This window comes from Desmodus rotundus, chromosome 3 (assembly GCF_022682495.2).
Source record: "Desmodus rotundus isolate HL8 chromosome 3, HLdesRot8A.1, whole genome shotgun sequence".
Taxonomy (NCBI): Eukaryota; Metazoa; Chordata; class Mammalia; order Chiroptera; family Phyllostomidae; genus Desmodus; species Desmodus rotundus.
This window is the reverse complement of record NC_071389.1, coordinates 165,051,062-165,070,050: the sequence shown is the minus strand read 5'-3', so window position 1 is coordinate 165,070,050 and position 18,989 is coordinate 165,051,062. Positions and strand designations below refer to the sequence as shown.

The 18,989-nt window shown below is 39.4% G+C and overlaps 1 protein-coding gene across 2 annotated transcripts in view; it reads right to left on the bottom strand.

The window, feature by feature from the left end:
* Positions 1–18,989, bottom strand: part of TMTC1 (transmembrane O-mannosyltransferase targeting cadherins 1) — a 244,192-nt gene that overhangs the window by 45,710 nt on the left and 179,493 nt on the right. For both annotated transcript variants that reach the window (XM_053921684.2, XM_024575801.4), the window contains exon 12: positions 4,490–4,633. In XM_053921684.2, coding sequence (XP_053777659.1) covers positions 4,490–4,633 — 144 coding nt within the window. The remainder of the gene's footprint in view (positions 1–4,489; positions 4,634–18,989) is intronic.

The window sequence follows — 18,989 nt, the reverse complement described above, 5'->3', positions numbered from 1 at the left end:
GAGATCCGGAGAGAGAGATGGGTGTGCGTTGAACAAAGATTGGGGGGGGGGCGGAGAAACTGTAATGGGGTTGAGACTACAGATATGTAAAGTTGGAGGAAACCTGGAGACTAATAGGTCACCATGGGGGTGGGGAGTAGGATTTCACTGCAAGGAGAGGATGCAGAACTTGTCCACTCAAAGTTGAAATACTAACAGGGTGGGAAGAACTTGAACATGTTTTTCTTTATACAATGGGGTGGCATTTTGGATTCTCTGGGGCTTCAGTTAATAAGGAGAAAACTACTATCTTGAAGGTATAAATTTTTTTTTATAAAATAAAACGTGGTGTGGCTAGTATCAAAGCTATATGAAAATTTATCACTAACATTTAAGTTTATTTCAAAGACAATGGTTGTGCTTTCTGGGGTCTTCTGTTCTCGAGATATTGAATTTTCTAAAGGGTAGGACTAAAGAAAATGAAATGTATGCTGTTATCAAATTCATCTTCTATGCAGTTTAATTATTGGACATTCTATTTCATTTTCTTCTGAGTTTTGATGAAAAGATTTATTATAATGCCCATGTAACACCTACAGCTAATCGTATGAATGCAAGGTACTTTTGGCAATGAGGGACGTATAATGTGATTCTTTAAGAGCTTCTTTTCATATTCTGTTTCAAACACTAGCAACTATTTTACAGACACAGAAAGCAGTCGGGGAAATATTTTCTCATGCCCTGAATTTAAATATTCTATTAAATTCTTTTGAGCCATTAGGGACTTTTGCTCTTTTCATTCATAAAAAGTTTATGATAGTCTTGTCTATTTTCTTTTACATGTTAGGTTCCAAGCAAAGCCAACAACAATATGAATTAAGAATCCTGGCAGGAAAGTTGTTCCTTATCAATCTGTCACACTGTAAGTGTGTGACACAGACTCACAATAGATTAACGTTAAGGTCCGGTAAAGCGGTCTTGAAAAAGGCCACATATACTTGGCTAACGCTCAGCAAGTCTACTGCTATGAACGGATCAAAAGCTGCCTGTCATAAAATTCCAAAAATTCAAGTAAAATTTGTCCTCAGCACTGTAAGATTTCTAAGACTATAAAAGAAACACATCTTTAGAACTTCTGGCTCACATTGCTCTCAAAGTCAAGGGCATTAATGTCTGTGCTGTCCAATATAGTAGCCACTAACCACATGTGGCTGTTGATCCCTTGAAATATAAGTAGTCTGAGATGTCCTGTAAGTGTGAAATATACACTGGGTTTCAACAATTAATTATAAAAAAGAATGTGTACTATCTCATTAATATTTTTACATGTTCAATTGTAAAATTAATTTTTAAGATCAATAACATGTTAAAACGATAATATTTTGGACATATTAGGGTAAAATAAAACATTATTAAAATTAATTTTACCTGTTTTATGTTATGAAATACAGCCACCTGAAAATTTTAAATTAAACATTCTAACTCATATTTCCGTTGGGTAGTGCTGCTGTAGGGTGCATCCAAGTTCAGGTGAGCCACAAGGGGGCAGTGGAGTGCGGTGATACAGAGTGAGGGGACTGGGTCAGACAGATCCAGCTTCAATTCCCAGGTCTGTTTCTTCCCTAAGCACACTGCTACTCCAATCTAAACTGCTCGTCTCTACAGAGATATCTTGAGTTCTTAGAATGAGCATTAATTTCTGTATTACAGGAAAGGGCACAATTTTTAACAGCTGCCTAGCCATAGCCTGTGTGGCTCAGTGGGTTGGAGCATTGTCCTACAAACCAAAAGACTGAGGGTTTGATTCCTGATCAGGTCACATACCCAGGTTGAAGGTTTGGTGCCCAGTTGGGGCGCATACATACGGGAGGCAACCGATTGACGTTTCTTTTTCACATGGATGTTTCTCTCCCTCTCTCCCCCACTCTCTTCCCCTTCTTTATAAAATCAGTAAGCATGCCCTCAGGTGAGGATTTAAAAAAAAGGTGACCTAATGAGAAATAAATGTAGTATGAATCTTAAATAAATAGCAAAATGGATCAAATCAAACCAAATTTATAAGATTCTTTCCTCTTTTCACCTTTGACTCATTGCTACTTAGCAGAAAAATACTAAGGAAAGCAAAAGTAAAACTTGGCATTATCCAAATGTGGATGGGTTCTGCTGATTGGTGAGTCACCTCTCTCTGCCATCAAGGGATACAGTGTAAACAGCCTTTACAGTTTGCTTAAGAAAAACAGGAAGGACCTTTCTCTCAAAAGGCAATTGTATATCATTAAATAGCTAAATATTAGATAATTTGGGGATATAAGAGTTATTTGAGCAGCAGGAGTAGTGGAACATGAACAAAATAAAAGTCCGAGGGAAGGAAGTCAATCTTGGGTCTGCCTCAGCCTAAGCCAAGGTTAGAAGAAATCTCCAAATCTTGGTTTTCTCATCTGTAAAATGGGGATGAGGATGATAATAATGCCTCTCACAGTAGTTTGTTTTGAAGATTAAATAATGGTTATAAAAACACATCCATAAACTGGAAAGCATTACATAAAAACTGTTATATTAGCTGTTATATTTTATTCTACTGGATTCTAAGATTAATCTACACAGATACAGCCACTTTGCTCTCTGGTATAATATGAAAGGGCAGCAGGTGAACAAGGGTAGCTTTGCACAGCCACTTAACTAGCTGGGACCTTGACTCGGTTCCATCCCTGGGAGGGGCTCATTACAAGAGCACTCAGAACGCTACAGTCCCACACAAATGTAAAGCATTGTTGTCGGTTTGGGTGATAATCAGGAGCTGATGTTAGTGAAAGAGAAGCAGTCCTCTGTCGGGTATCCAGGAGTCCCTCCTGCTGGGAAAAACGGCCATTGCCATGCTCCAAAAAACATTTCCTTGTACTTTGAACCCACGTATACTAATTCAAGATAACAGTCAGTGGCAATCATAGGGGAATTGAAAAAGGAAGGTTACAGTGTACCTCCCTTGTTCAGGTCTTGACCAGATGAAATTTTTGAAAATTTCTCCCATCATTTTCAAATTGAGGCACATTCAGCACATTGTGATAATCATAACTGCAGGATACCATTCCTAACAAGAACCATCATTTTATATACAAGCCATTGAAGCTAAATTTGGGGGGAAAAATACTCATCTACATGATTTTTGAAATTAGTACTATATTATCCACGGACAACCCCCACCCAAATACTGACAGGCTTTTATCCAGACGTGAAGTTATTTGGGCTCTAAGTTAGAACACATACAGATGTATTGTAACAATGACTTTAAAAAATGAGTCCTTAGAAGTTCACATAAAGAACTAAGAGTTTACAAAAATAGTAAAGTAAAAACACTCTATAAGTAGTTATCTACAATTAGAACTCATTTCCCCCCAATCATTTGATTTGTTCTTATTTTTAAAGGGAGCTTCTTTGTAGCAATATCGATATGTCGATGGAACATTCGAGGAGTAAACAGGAAGGTGAAGCAGGTGCATCGCACAAGTTACTGAAGCAGTTAAGACAACCCTGCTAGGGAGAGTGTAAAAGAACACAGCACAGCGTTAGCCTCCAAGGTGCCGGAGGTGCTCTAGAGGTTTAGAGGCACGAAAGCCAGTTCGGCATGTGTGTAGACTGTCAGATTCTAACAAGTACAGATAAATGCATCACTACAATCTGATTCCAATCATATTTTTACCTTTTAATGTCCACCTCTAATGTTTTCAACCTACTTTTTACGTTTAGAAGTTAAATTATCATTGCCAGCACCATCACCAACATTCCGTGCCTAGACTTCCTATTAATGAAAGTACAAGATGCAGAACTCCCCCTTTGTGTTAGTCTTCTGTGACACTGATTGCACCATTAACCTTTCTCAGGGCAGTAAGTGGAAAGCCATCACCAGTGATTATGCCCAAGAGGCCTTCTTTAGAGAGTTACTCTAATCATTACTAATTCCAGGCACGCTGCCCGTTGTTTCTTACCTGCACTACAAACTGGGCAGGTGTTGCAGTTAGGACATTTGGTTACACCCGCAGAGCAGACTGCTTTTCCTACACCAGCAGTCTTCCCCAAGTACATTCATGACGTACTTGGGAAATGCCCTACCGAGAAAAGACTGACCTGGAAAATGCCGAGTTCCATATTCCCTGCTTGAGGATTCACAGGGCCTTAGGTATATTAGAAATTCTTGCAGTAAAGGAACTGTCTTTAGTTTGATTCAGCATTTCCTGAGTTTATTGGACCATGGCATCCTTCCCTAATTCCACCTCTCTACAGACACTATGAACATCTCCCAGAGCTAATACTTCCAGGAAGACATTCTGGAAAATACTCTTCTTGACTGATAAGGGACAGAATTAATCAGATGAATACTGAATCTTCTCAAAGCTTAAGATCCCTAATTATTCCACTCTTGGAAGATGAGACAATAGCATAATCGAGTTAAGTGTTGAGAAGAAAAGGATTTCTGGGGATCACAAAGCCACCCAAGGGTACACCTGCTACTTACTTAAGGAGATTCCCGAGATTGAACAGAGCCCGGTTGTGCTGCGGGTTTAGCTGGAGCGCCCTCTGATAGTACATCTTTGCCTCTGCCGTGTTTCTCGTCAGTGTTCCAAGGTTGTTCAGGGCACTTGCATGGCGTGGATACAACCTGAAAAATTTGAATTATTAAAGAATGATTGTTCAAAACTTCTAAGTTGGGCACAGTTTGCTTGTCCTACCCTCCCTCTCCCCCAGGCATGCCACAACCAAAATGAAACACTGAATTCTTTATTTTAATGGTATGTCTATGTCAGGCTTTTAAAATCCAATTCTATTGGGATATAATGGACATAAGCACTGTGCACTGTGTAAGTTTACGTTATACAGGATAAGAATTTGACTTACATATATTGTGAAATGACTGCCATGATATGTTTAGTTAACATCCATCATCTCATATAGATACAAAAGAAAAAGAATTTTTTTTCCTTGTGAAGAGAGCTCTTAGATCTACTCACTTAACATCTTTCATATGTGCCATGCAGCAGTCTTAGCTAGAGTCATCCCTAGTATTCACTTATTTTATTACTAGAAGCTTGTAACTTTTGACCACCTTCATCCAATACCCCAGCTCTGGTAACCACAAATCTGATATCCTTTTCTATAGCTTTTTTTTTTTAACATTTTACATGTAGGTGACATCATACAGTATGCTAAGTCCTCATTTAACATTGCCAGTAGGTTCTGCAATTTTAAGTGAATCGATTATAATGAAACCAATTTTACCATTGATTAATTGCTATAAATAAGTGGTAAGCTCCTAAGGTATCTCATTAACATTATAACTTAAACCTCATTGAACGAAATGATGTTATGCAAGGACCTGCTGTATTTGTCTTTCTCTGCAGGACTTATTTCACTTAGCATAGTGTCATGCTGTCACAAACTGCAGGGTTTCCTTCTTTTTTTAATGGATGAATAATACTGCAGTTTAGTGAATGAATAATATACACACCATAACTTCCTTAAACATGTGTTCTGTTTCCATATCTTGGCCTTGTAAATAGTGCCGCTACAAATACGGGGCTGCAGAAGGCTCTCTGACATAGGCTGCTCATTTCCTTTGGCTGTATTCCAACAGTTGGAATTGCTGAGTCACATGGTAGTTCTATTTTTAATTTTTTGAGAAACCTCCATACTATTTTTCAGAATGGCTGCACTAATTTACATTCCCTTTTCTCCACATCCTTATCAACACCTGTTATTTCTTTATTGTTTTTTGAATACTAGCCATTCTAGGTTTCAGGTCAAGATGGCAGCATAGGTAAATGCAGTACTTGCCTTGGCCCATAACCACATCAAAATTACAACCCAACTATGGAACACTCGTCATTCAGAACCACCTGAAATCCAGCTGAACAGAAGGTCTACAACTAAGTATGTAAAGAAGAAGCCACATCCAGACAGGTAGGAAAAATGGAGACATGGAACGGGCTGGTCCCACACTCATGTGTGGCAGATAAAAACTGGGAGTGATATCTAGGCTTAAGAGGTCCCTGCTAAGGAGCAAGGGGTCCTAGCCCAACACCAATTCCCTCAGCCCAGGATTCCAGTACCAGGAAGATAAGTCCCCATAATTTTTTGTTGTAAAAGCCAGTATATATTGTGAATGAGTAAGACAGAGGGCTTCTAGAATCCGACACATTCCTCTTAAAAGGCCCACACATGGACTTAACATATTTTGCCATGTATAATGTGTACTTTTTTTGCCCAAATTTTTGAGGGAAAAATAAGGATGTGCATTATACATGGGTTTAATGATTACATACCATGGGTATAACAATGGGGTATAATAATCCTGTGTATAATGCACACAAAACATTGGTGCACATTATATATGGCAAAATATGGTACTTGGACTCACTCTGAACTCCAGTACTGGGGCAGCAGCTTGAAAGGCACCAGAGACATATAGGGAGGAACTGAAGTGTCTGGCATAAGGGTGAGAGCTGAAGGGGCAGCTTTTTTCCAGACAGAAGTCCTAGCACAGGCCATTGATCCATTGCTGAGCCCTCCCCACACAGCACCAGCAGGTGGGCACCATATCTGAGTTTCCATCAACCTGGCTAATACTTTTTGCCCCACCCTGGAGATTCCCTGAGAACCCACCCCACCCAACTTGTGGGTGCACTCAAGCTGTTTCCAGTAGCTTTTCCAGACAAATGGCTTGTCTTGGCTTCAGACTTTCCTAAAATATCTCAAACAAACAGCATCTGGACTCAGTGTGCCCCATACCACTCATGAAGTAGTCCTAGGTCTGACACTAGTGACAGCCAGCCTTGGTTCACAGGTTGGCCTCTCCTTGGTACCTCTAAGCCCAGCAAAAACAGCAGCTATCTATCTTCAGATTGCACTGTAGCTCATGCCAGGTGGACAGAGGCAGAACACAAGCAGTGGCTGACCTTGGCCTGTACCTCTTGGGAGAAGCCAGAGCCAGCATACCTAGTAGACAGCTTCAGACCACCTTGAAGAACCAGCTAACCAAGTGAGAGACTCAAGGTGTGGACTCAGCAGGTACCAGAGCCCCACTGAAGGAAGTCCTGCTCCATGGGGTAGGCCCCTGCACAGCTGATCCTCCTCAGTGGTTACCAGTCCTTGTAGCCCATCAACTTGAGGGTAAATCCTTCCCATTGATGTGCCAACAGCAATCAAAGCTCAACTACAATGGGAGGGTGTACACATCCTACAGGGTTGGAGGTGGTGCATCTGGATTGTCCATCTTGGGTGAACATGGAGGCTGTGCCACTGGACCCAGCAGGACCCTATGCATAAAGCCCACGCTACTAAGCCTGGGAGGTGTAGCAGCTACACCTAATACAAAGAAGCAGGCTGCCAAAATGAGGAGACCAATAAACACATCCCAAGTGAAAGAACAGAACAAAACTCCAGAAAAAGAATTAAACAAAATTGACATAAGCAATCTACTAGATGCAGAGTTCAAAACACTGGTGATAAGGATGCTCAATGAACTTAGTGAGAACTTCAACAGCAGAAGAAAAGACATGGAAACCATAGAAAAGAACCAGTCAGAAATGAAGGATACACTAACTGAAATAAAGAATACATTACAGGGAATCACCAGTGGAGTAGATGAAATCAGAGGATCAAATCAAAGATTTGGAAGGTAAGTAGGCAATAAACACACAATCAGAATAACAAAAAGAAAAAACAAATCCAAAAAAAAAAGGATAGTGTAAGGCGCCTACGGGACAACTTCAAGTACATCAACATTCATCATTTGCGTCATAGGGGTGCTAGAAGGAGAAGAGAGAGAACAAGAAATTAAAAACCTATTAAAAAAAATAATGACAGGAAACCTCCCTAACCTGGTGAAGAAAGTAGACATACACGTCCAGGAAGCATAGTGAGTCCCCCAAAAAATGAACCCAAAGAGGCCCATACCAAAACACTTGACAATTAAAATGCAAAAGGTTAAATACAAAGGGAGAATCTTAAAAGCAGCAATAGAAAAGCAGTTAGTTACCTACAAGGGAGCTCCCATAAGATTGTCAGCTGATTTCTCAAAAGAAACTTTGCAGGGCAGAAGGGTTGGCAAGAAATATTCAAAGTGATGAAAAGCAGGGACCTACTCCCAAGATTGCTCTACCCAGCAAAGCTATCCTTTAGAATTGAAGGGCAAATAAAGAGCTTCCAAGTCAAGAAAAAGCAGAGTTCATTACCACCAAAACAGTATTATATGAAATGTTAATGGGGCTTTTTTAAGAAGAAGAAAAAAAAATCAAAACCATAAACAATAAAATGGCAATAAATACATATCTATCAACAATTGAATCTAAAAAAAAAAAAACCCCAAACAAATGAGCTAATAGAACAGAAACAGACTCATAGACACATAGAACATTTTGATGGTTGCCAGATGGGAGGGAGGTCAGGGGCATGAGTGAAAAAGGTGAAGGGATTAAGAACTGCAAATTGGGTCCTATCTGGTGTGGCTTCAGTTATTTGGAGCGTCATTCCATAAACCAGAAGGTCACAGTTGGATTCCCAGTCAGAGTACATACTTAGGCTGAGGATTCGGTTCCCAGTCAGGACATGTACAAGAGGCAATCAATTGATGTTTCTCTCCCTCTTTCTCTCCCTCCCTTCCCCTTTCTCTAAAATCACTGTTTGTATCCTCAGGTAAACACTGAAAAAAACAAAAGTGCAAATTGGTAGTTACAGAATAGTCATGGGGATGTAAAGTGCATATAAAATACAGTTAAAAATATTCTAATAACTATGCATGATGTCAGATGGGTGCAAGATTTATTGAAATGATCACTTAGTAAGTTATATAATATCTAATCACTGGGTTGTATCCCCCAAACTAATATAATATCATGTCAACTATAAGTGAAAAATAAAAAATGATTTAAAAAGTATTAGCCATACTAACAGATGTGAGGTGATATATCATTGTAGTTTTGATTCCCCTTGGTGACTAATAATGTTGAGCATCTTTTCATGTCTCTGTTGGAAAAATGTCTATTTGGAAAAATGTCTATTCATGATTTATTTGGAAAAATGTCTATTCAGATTCTTTGCCAGTTATTTTAACTGTATTATTTTTATGTCTTATTTGGGAAAATGTCTATTTGGATTATTTGCCAGTTATTTTAACAGGATTTTTTTTTGTTCTCGACTTATATGGGCTCTTTACATGTTTTAGGTATTAAATTTTTATCAGATATATGATTTGCAAATATTTTCTCAGATTCTGAAGGTTGCTTTTTTTATTTTATCAATGGTTTCCTTTGCTGTGCAGAAGCTTTTTAGTTTTGTTTAGTCCTACTCATTTATTTTTACTATTGTTGCCTTTGCTTTTACTGTCAAATCCAAAAAAAATCATTGCTAAGACTGGCGTCAAGGAGCTTACAGCCTATGTTTTCTTCTAGGAGTTTTATGGTTTCTGGTCTTACATTTGTTTTTAATTCATTTTGTTAATTTTTGTGTCTGGTGTAAAGAGTGGTCCAGTTTCATTCTTTTGCATATGCTGTCCGATTTTCCCAACACCATTTATTAAAAAGACTCCTTTTCACATTGTGTACCTTTGGTTCCTTTGTAGTAAATTCATTGACCATAGATGTGTGGGTTTATTTCTGGGCTCTCCATTTTCTTCGGTTGATCCCTGTGTCTTTTTTATAAAACAATACTGTACTGTTTTGATTACTATAGCTTTCTAATATAGTTTGAAATGGCACATGATGCCTCCAGCTTTTTTTTCTTTCTTATGCCAAATCTTAATGGTGAACTATTTTTACAGTTGCAAGCATATAAATAAGGCAGGGAAGCATATGTTTGACATTTACTGGCATAAGTAAATAACTCCCAAACAGTGCAAAGATAAATAGTTTGTGAATCTATCAGAGTTAAATAAATTTTAATCCTTTGGAGATTAAAATTACTTTCAGTTTGCTTTAATAGAAAATTGTCTTTGCCTCGGGTGCTGAGTTTCTGTCACCCGGAGTACTTTGAATAAGCCTGTGGAGCTGGCTTCTAATGTAGAAAAGCCAAGGTAATGCCCAAGTAATAAAAATCGGATCTGTACTTGTCAAGTCTCTTGACAATCAAATGCCCTCCCACCCTGTTCTGTATGTTCTAAGGAGATCAGTTTAATTCTGGGACAGAAGGGGTTGCTATTAAAGGGCCAAAAAGACAAATTGCAGAACTTTTTATTTCAAATCTTTGCTTAACTGGAGTTTCCTAAGTTTATTTTCCTGTGCTATCCTCTCATCCCTGCTCCCCCACTGAACAGCAATGAACATCCCTCAGAACTTCAGAACCAGTGTTTTTAAAAACATATTTTGGATAATGCTTTTCTTGACAGACAAGGAATAGAATCAACTCAAATGAATGTTACATCCTCTCAAAGCTTAAAAGCCCTAATTATTCACGATGGCTTTGAAGGCTGTAGGGAAAGATGTATTATGAGAGGAAGTGGGGGAAAGAAAACACACCAGGCCAGACAAGCACTGTTGTTTGCTTCTCTTTGGTGACCTTTAATTAGCAAAGACAACTTGAGAGTCCCTGGTCCTAGCCCCTTAATACCCCATCTCACAGTTCTGGAGGCATGGAAAGTTTTTTTGCTCTCTCTGAGATGCCACTACAGAATATCAGCGCTATGATGAGAGACAAATAAAATGCTCTTGTACCTGCCTGTTTGCTCCACACCCAGAAGTCTCCTGGGAAGCTTGTGCCTAAGAATTATTTTGGAAGTGGTCACAGAGGGCACATTACATACAGCCAGGGCCAGGGCTCAAATTTTTCTAAAGGAACTTTTTTTTTTTTATGTTGGGTAAAGCTCTGTGACTTTCAAATGATTTAAGAGATGTCTAGTGAACACAGCGAGAATAATTCTCATCATTTCCCTGATGACAAACAGTGATAAAAAGCATCCTAAGACATCTGCCTTCTCAGAAGAGGTAACTTCATAAACTTGATCTTTCCCTTATTTCTTTAGGCTTTGAAGCTCTCAAAATAAATGTCTGAGGTGAAAGCACAAAGTATGGACAAGGACAGTAAATTCAGTAAGAGCTTCCACAGCGGGCTCACCTCTGTGCCCGAGTTCTTGCCTGCACTGCCGAACAGCTGGCGCTCTCCAGCTGGTTCTCAGCCCTCCTTTTTGGACTTTGTAGTCACTCACCACCCCACTGTCATTTAAAGGAACAGCATGTACTTTCAGAGTTCACTGACTACAAAAATGTTTCTCTCTCCTTCTCATTTTTTTTTGTCAAATCAGAAATCGAATGTAAGTCCACACAGAGCACTTAAAAACAGAAATAAGTAGTGAGAAAGGAAAAACCTCTAGTATGCCTGTGCTTCCAGCCTGCAGAACCAGGAAGCCTAGGAGAGGGGTTCAGTCAGCTGCAGTCAGAACAGAGGCTCTACGTTAATTAACAGAGGTGGACACTTCCAAGAAGATTGCTGGCATTTCAGGTGATTTACTGAATCTATTACCATGAAAAGCCCTCCACCTGGAAAATGAATAGGTGTTTATTCCTGGTAATAGTAAGGGTCTTCTAGTAATATCTTGTCTCACTGGTTATCTGATTAGGTTGACTTAATTGCAAACAAACATTGGATCATTTATGAAACAAAGATGAATTTCATTAAAAGGATTCTTCAACAACCAGGTCAGAATAAAAATATCACTTTTTATTTTGATTTTTATGTAGATGTAGATATTTTCTTAAAACAGATACTCTTCTCTTGTGTACTGAAGATCTATGCAAGAACAAATCTTATTTTGTGTGTCTACTTTTTTAAAAAGATTTTATTTATTTTCAGAGAGCGAGGAAGGGATAAACAGAGCGAGAGAAACATCGATGTGTGGTTGCCTCTTGTACACCCCCTACAGTGGGGACCTGGCCTGCAACCCAGGCACGTGCCCTAGACTGGGAATCCAACCAGTGACCCTTTGGTTCGCAGGCCATCACTCAGTCCACTGAACCACACCAGCCAGGTTTGTGTGTTTACTTTTGAAATAAACACAAGTTTATTAACTTGGGTCGAAGTCAACTCTGAGGTCTCTGTGGGGTGGAGGGAATTTTTCTATTTAAAAGATGAAAAATTTAGGAGATGTCTATGTAACTATAGCAATTGTCAGAATAAATGAAGCCCACCTTGACTTTAACTCCTACAGGTATGTTTTACAAAAGTTCTGTTAGTGATTATTCCCTTTCCCATCTAAAAAAGAAAAACCTCAACAAAAGCTTCTCTGCACTGCAGCCGTGTGGTGACCGCCGGGCCTACTTTTCAACACCAATGCAACTGCGTCTTCCTTCTCACAGCTTTACTCGCCCCTTGCATTGTTTATGGGGCTCTTGCTATTTCTTCACTATTTTTATTTCAGTGAGTTAAATTTTTAAAATTTATTATACAGAAAAGGTGTCAGACTATCAAATGGTTTTGGGGTGTGAGGAAGTTTATTTTTTGTCTTTAAAAAAAGAAATCTAGACAGAGAGGTACAGTTCCGTGAAGACATGCTTTTCGATTATTGGATAATTTACATTTGTGATAATCACACATCCACTTGAGCATTTAAGGGGTTCTTCACCTTTATCTCTTGGCAGAGTTAATAAAGTAGATGGGTGAGAACATTGTTATTCCCCTCCATTCCCAGTCACCTCCTCTGGGAACAATGCACGTCAACAACACGTTAACAGGCGCAGGAGCCTAAGTGAAAAACAGAAGGCAGGAACAAAAGAAAATGGGTCCCCAAAACCTAGGATGTATTCATGACACCTTATCCATTTTTGAGGGCTTTCTCATATATTATCCCATGTAACCTTCCTACTTCTTTAATTAAAATTATTGCATTATTTTATAGTTGAGAAAAAGGATGCTGGAAGAATTAAGTAATAGGTTATTAGAAAACACAGAAGGATCTCAGAAGTCCTTGTGTTCTCAAGTGGTAAGAAGGCAGATGGTTCCTGTAAATCTGTTTTCCCAGACAATACATGAATCATTCCACCATGAGCAAATAAATACAAATTAAAGCTTCCATCTCGAATATATTCTCTCTCTCTCTCTTTTTTATTTTTTTTGCCTTTGACCAATCCATTCAACTGTGATCTTTTCAGAACTACTGCTCAGTGACAGCAGTGAAATAAATGTAGGAAACGTGGTTGCCGAGAGATCCTCATTCACTGAAAAAATTTGTCTCCTGCCATACAAAATCGTGGCGTCTCTGAGAAGCAGGTATTATGCAAAGCAATCTCCAGTCAACAACACTCAGTGTGTAAGACCTAGAGAGAGCTCTGTGACCCACTGTGCTTAAGCTTTAACCACTACTAAAGGTCTATAGGTACGAGATGTATATGACTGAATTGTGGTTTTAAATTTTCTTTCCATCATTTACTTTAAATTTTATACAGTCTGTTCAAAAGTTAAGGATACTGTTAGTTTTTCATCCTTTGAGTACCTTATAAAGCATTTCATTGCTTCCAGTAATATTGTATCATGTGCTCCAGTTTGCAATTTCTTTTTAGAATTACACACCCTGATTTGTCTGATTCTCATTCACACATTAATGTTACTTGAGGTTAACTATGCTAAAGTCAGATGTTTATTTTCTATTTCCTCTTGAGAAAAAAAAAGAATACAAAAGGAAAACATGACTGGGAAAAAAATTCAATCATAAAACCCAAATTTCACTGGACTAAAAAAAATACCCAAAGTAAACTTCATTTCAGGATTCGGCAGCATATTTTCAGCCTAATTAGTCTCTGGCATTCTTAAGTGCCTGGTTCCTTCATGGTATGAAATTTGAATCATCATGTTACTCATTGCACCTGGGTGACGATTATTTATTGGTATGCTTCTTTAATTGTGATGTCTTCCAGTTTCTTTTTGCAATGTACTCCTCCTTCCTGTTCACTATAGATAGCCTTGGAAAAAAACCTCAAGTGCAATTTAGGGAAATGTGACACCTTCACCAAGGAGGGCCCGTTAAATTATCTGACCTAAAAATAAATTAATTAATTAAAATGTTTAAAAAAAAAGTAAATAATTGAGATTTGGATTCAGACCCTAAGAATTTTACTGATAGGAACCTTTCATCTGAACTCAGCTGATTGATGACTTTTTTAATAATGAGGAAATGAAAAAATTAAATCCTTTTTCTTCTGTTAAATAAATAAATAAATAAATAAATAAATAAATAAATAATCTGACCTCTCAGAACGGACGACTTCCAGCAGTGATTCAGGATTCTGCCCAGTTGATTTTCTAAGATAATTTAGGGTAAAACCATGCTCTCTGATACCCTGAGGAAATGAGTAATTTTAAATGGCCGAAACCTTCCCAATTCCTGAGAATTTGCCTCAACAGTTTAGGGAAAGGAGTGAATTAACTACTTCTTTGCTATTTTAAGTAGAGAATGATGAGCATAATTTAACCTTTCTCAGAGGCTTGGGGTGACCACGGTGAACTTTGGTTTTTGTGGCAGATGGATGGGAAAGTCCTTTGGCAGAGTGGAAAAACAACTATATGTGGAGGCAGAAGTCATGGGTGACTTTCCAGCTGTGTGCTTTCGACTGTAGTCTGTGCTTTCGTTTGCATTCTCTGTAACAACAAGGTTAATAACATATTGACCCTCTGTGAGAACAAATCAGCTTTTATGTGAACAATGAGATGGTAAGTATGGAAATAGCCATCATCATACCTATTACACTGCCTACACTTAATGCTTTTGAGTCAGCCACAGGACCTCCGGGTGGTTTTACCTGGCTCCCTCCATAGCCCTGATGAACCCACGCCAGGCTGAAGCTGCCAGCTCTCCTTCTCTCATATGGATCGCTTATCCTGCAAAAAATCACTCTCTTCACTGCTGTTCATGGCCTTTGACTCGCTCCCATCAGTCAAAGTAACACCCATTATTTCTTCATCACTAACCCAGTGAACATTCAAGTCATCTTGTATCCATCTGTTTCTCCCATACCGTGTGTTCTCAGATGTGAAGGGCGTGTGACCCTCTCCATTTTAAGAATGTAGGAATGGTCTTTGTCAAGTACTCACTCTGAAGCCTGTCAATCCTTCATCATCTAAAGCAAATGGTTCCCATAGGCACCAGAGCAATTTCCTCCAAGCCTTTCTGATATGCTCAACAGCAAGTGGAATTCCAGACACGTGCAATTTTAAAAACTACATCCAAGGTTATAAGGACATTCAAAGCTTTCTGTGACAGATCAATGCACTTGTGGAATCCTTATTGTAATAACAGTTTGGAGCATGAATAGCACTGATTTGGGGATCAACTTAGAGAAAAGAGAGTGGTGGACAGGAAAAGAGTGTCTATATTCCTCATCAAAAACTACCAACCAAGAAGATCATGAGGAGCAGGGAAGGAAGGGGGTGCATTTCCATGATAGTCACATTAGGAATTGGGGTCACCACTTACATACAATGGGCAGGGGCTAGGGGTATTAAGCATGTTGCAATGTGGTTCTGGCCAAGATGAGGCATAGGTAGAAACGCTTCACTTCCTCTCACAACCAAAAGAAGGACAACAACCAATTTAAAAACAATAAACAACCAGAAGTGCTAGAAAATGAAACTGCATGGAACTCTGTCAACAAAGGAGTTAAAGAAACATTCACCCAGACTGGTAGAAGGGGCAGAGACGAAAACGGGCAGCAAAGCAGAGAGGATGAGCAGGTGAGGCAGGGCTGGCTAAATGGGAAAATAAAGACTCAAAGCTAGCTATAAAATACTGCAGGGGTTGTTGCCACAGTGGGAGAAACTCCCAGTCTCACAGGAGAGTCGTTGGAAAGTGGGGCTAGAGCGGAGCAAGCGAGTGGCATTGTTCCCTCTCAGACCCCTCCCCCACAGACAGGGCCACAGCACAGCAGAGGGTTGCCCTGCCCTGGTGAATATAACAGGTGCGCCGAGACAAAGTAATATGGCCCAAGTGAAAGAACAGATCAAAACTCCAGAAAAAGAGCTAAGAGACAAGGAGATAGACAACCTATCTGATGCAGAGTTCAAAATACTGGTAATCAGAATGCTCATAGAACTGACTGAGCTCGGCTGCAAAATGAAGGAAGAAATGAAGGCTACCCAGAGTGAAATAAAGCAAAACATATAGGGAACCAAGAGTGAAGGGAAGGAAACCAGGACTCAAATCAATGATTTGGAACAAAAGGAAGAAATAAACATCCAACCGGAGCAGAATGAAGAAACAAGAACTCAGAAAAACAAGGAGAAGCTTAGGAACCTGTGGGACAACTTTAAGCACTCCAACATCTGAATCATAGGGGTACCAGAAGCAGAAGAACAGCAGCAAGAAATTGAAAACTTATTTGAACAAATAATGAAGGAAAACTTCCCCAGTCTGGCGAAGGGAATAGACTTCTAGGAAGTCCAGAAAGCCCAGAGAATCCCATAGAAATTGGATCCAAGAAGAAAATACCAAGGAACATCATAATTACATTAGCCAAGATGAAAGATAAAGAGAATCTTAAAAGCAGCAAGAGAAAAGGACACAGTTACCTACAAAGGAGTACCCATAAAATACCCATAAAACTGTCAGCTGATTTCTCCAAAGAAATCTACAGGCAAGAAGGGTCTGGAAAGAAGTATTTGAAGTCTTGAAAGGAAAGGACCTACATCCAAGATTGCTCTATCCAGCAAAGCTATCATTTAGAATGGAAGGGCAGATAAAGTGCTTCCCAGATAAGGTCAAGTTAAAGGAGTTCATCATTACCAATGCCTTATTATATGAAATGTTAAAGGTACTTATCTAAGAAATAGGAGAAGATCAAAAACTATGAACAGTAAAATGACAACAAGCTCACACTATCAACAACTGAACCTAAAAAACAGAAACAAAAACTGAGCAAACAACTACAACAGGAACAAAATCAGAGAAATGGAGATCACCTGAAAGGTCTTCAGGGGAAAGGGAGGGAAAGAACAGAGAAGGGGAGGTACAAGGAATAAGAAGCATAATTGGTAGGCATAAAATAGATGGGGAGAGATTAAGAATAGTATAGGAAATGGAGAAGCCAAAGAAGTTATATGTACAAACCATCGACATGAACTAAGGGGAGTGGAATGCTGGAGGGTGGAAGGGTGCAGGGAGGAGAGGGGATAAAAGGGAGAAAAAATGTTGGGAAAACTGTAATAGCATAATCAGTAAAATATATTAAAAAAAATCTTGCAATGCATAGGTCAGTCCTGCATAAATGAAGACTTGTTTCTACTGAACTGTCAACGGCTCTCCTGGAGAGAAACACTGCTTGTTACTATGGAGTTGTCCTCTGACTCTCAGAGAGCCTGTGATGGAAATTTTACAGCTGTATTAACTCAGTCTTTCTCTCAACAAACATTTACTGAGTACCTACGATGTGCCAGCCCCTCTGCTAATGGCTGTATGAGAGGGTGATCAGTGCCAGAGAGAAAAATAAAGCACAGAAGGGTATGTTGTGGGTGGCTGCACTTTTAAGGAGGGAGACCAAGAAGGTCTCATGGACAAGATGACGTTACATGAGGAGTCCTGAAGGAAGAGAGGAAAGTAGCCATTTAGGGAAGAAGAGAAAGTGTTCAGGGAAGAGGAAATGACAAACACAGAGTCCCTGAAACAGGAATGTAATGTGACTGGTGTGTGCCTGGCTGCCATGCATCTATCTGAAGCTTTATGTAAGAGCTGAGCGAGCAAGAAGTGAGTAGGAGGTGAGGCCTGAGAAGGAAGGAGGCAGGCATTGCAGGAAGTTAAGATTGCTACATGGGCTTTGAGTTCCCGAGAATGAATGAGGTGAGAGCTAGAGAGTGTTCTGAGCAGGGGGCTGCTATCAGTGGAACATCCCTCTGGCTGCTGTGTTGAGAACAGATTGAAGGGGAGTGGTGGAGAGGTGAAGATGGAGAGAACAGAGAATGCTGCAGTAACCTTGGTGAGAGATGGTGGGTGCTGCATGTGGACGGAAGTGGTCAGATTTTGGATTATTAATAACATTTACCAACTTTAGTATTGCCAGGTATTTAGACACTGCTTTAAGCCTTTTGTATGAATTATTTCGTAATATTCCAACCCGGAGGTAGGTAACACCATTATGCTCATTTTAAAGGAAAGTCCAAATGATATTGTGTTAAAACTCACATTGGCTTATATAAAAAATCATAAATTGAGCCAGTGTAGTAGATGCTGTCTTGCACCACCCAGACTTCCTTTTCAAGTCTGAGGCACTTGTTGCCCTAGCTGCTGAAGCTCACAGTGAGTCCTTCTGTGGGCATTGCTCTCAGCCTCAGACAGTTGCCTTAGTCAAGGCCATTCTCCCTGCCTGGTGATTAGTTGATATGGGGGTATAAAAGTTCCACCTCTTGCCCATGCAGGACCACTCTAAGGGGCTAGCCAGAGCTCCTGCAGGATCACCTGAAACCTCATAACCGCACTGCACCTCAGCTTCCCCTCTGCACATCCTGCTTTCTAGGGGATTCAGAGAGCACCTTAGTAAACTCCTGCAGGCAAACCTCTGCCTTCCATTCTGTCTCCAAGGGAACCACAGCAAGTTTTTATTGTCAAAGAGTCATATAGGGTAGAAAAAGGACGGAGAGGGCTACATAAATTATGGAATTTTCATTTGGAAATTTAGTCCATAAGTATGTCTATAATGTGACTAAAATTCTATCTTTTTTCTAAATGGAATAATGTTTAATTTCTTAAATTAATGAATAAAACTGTGAGAATTAACACAACATTCATATATATATATATACACACATATATAGTGAGAATATAATTTCATCAATAAGAAGAAACAAATATAATTTCAAGTGTCTACCTATAATACTGGAAAGCATATTTAGACGTTTATAAGTGAAACTAGCACACCAGCAGAAGAACCCATCTCCATTTCTTAACCCAGCTAACAAATGGTATTGGAATTTTAATTCTTCCCAGAAATACATGGCAGCTGGTATCCAAGGCCACCTGTAGTCAAGAGAGTTATTTCAAATGTTCATTCAAA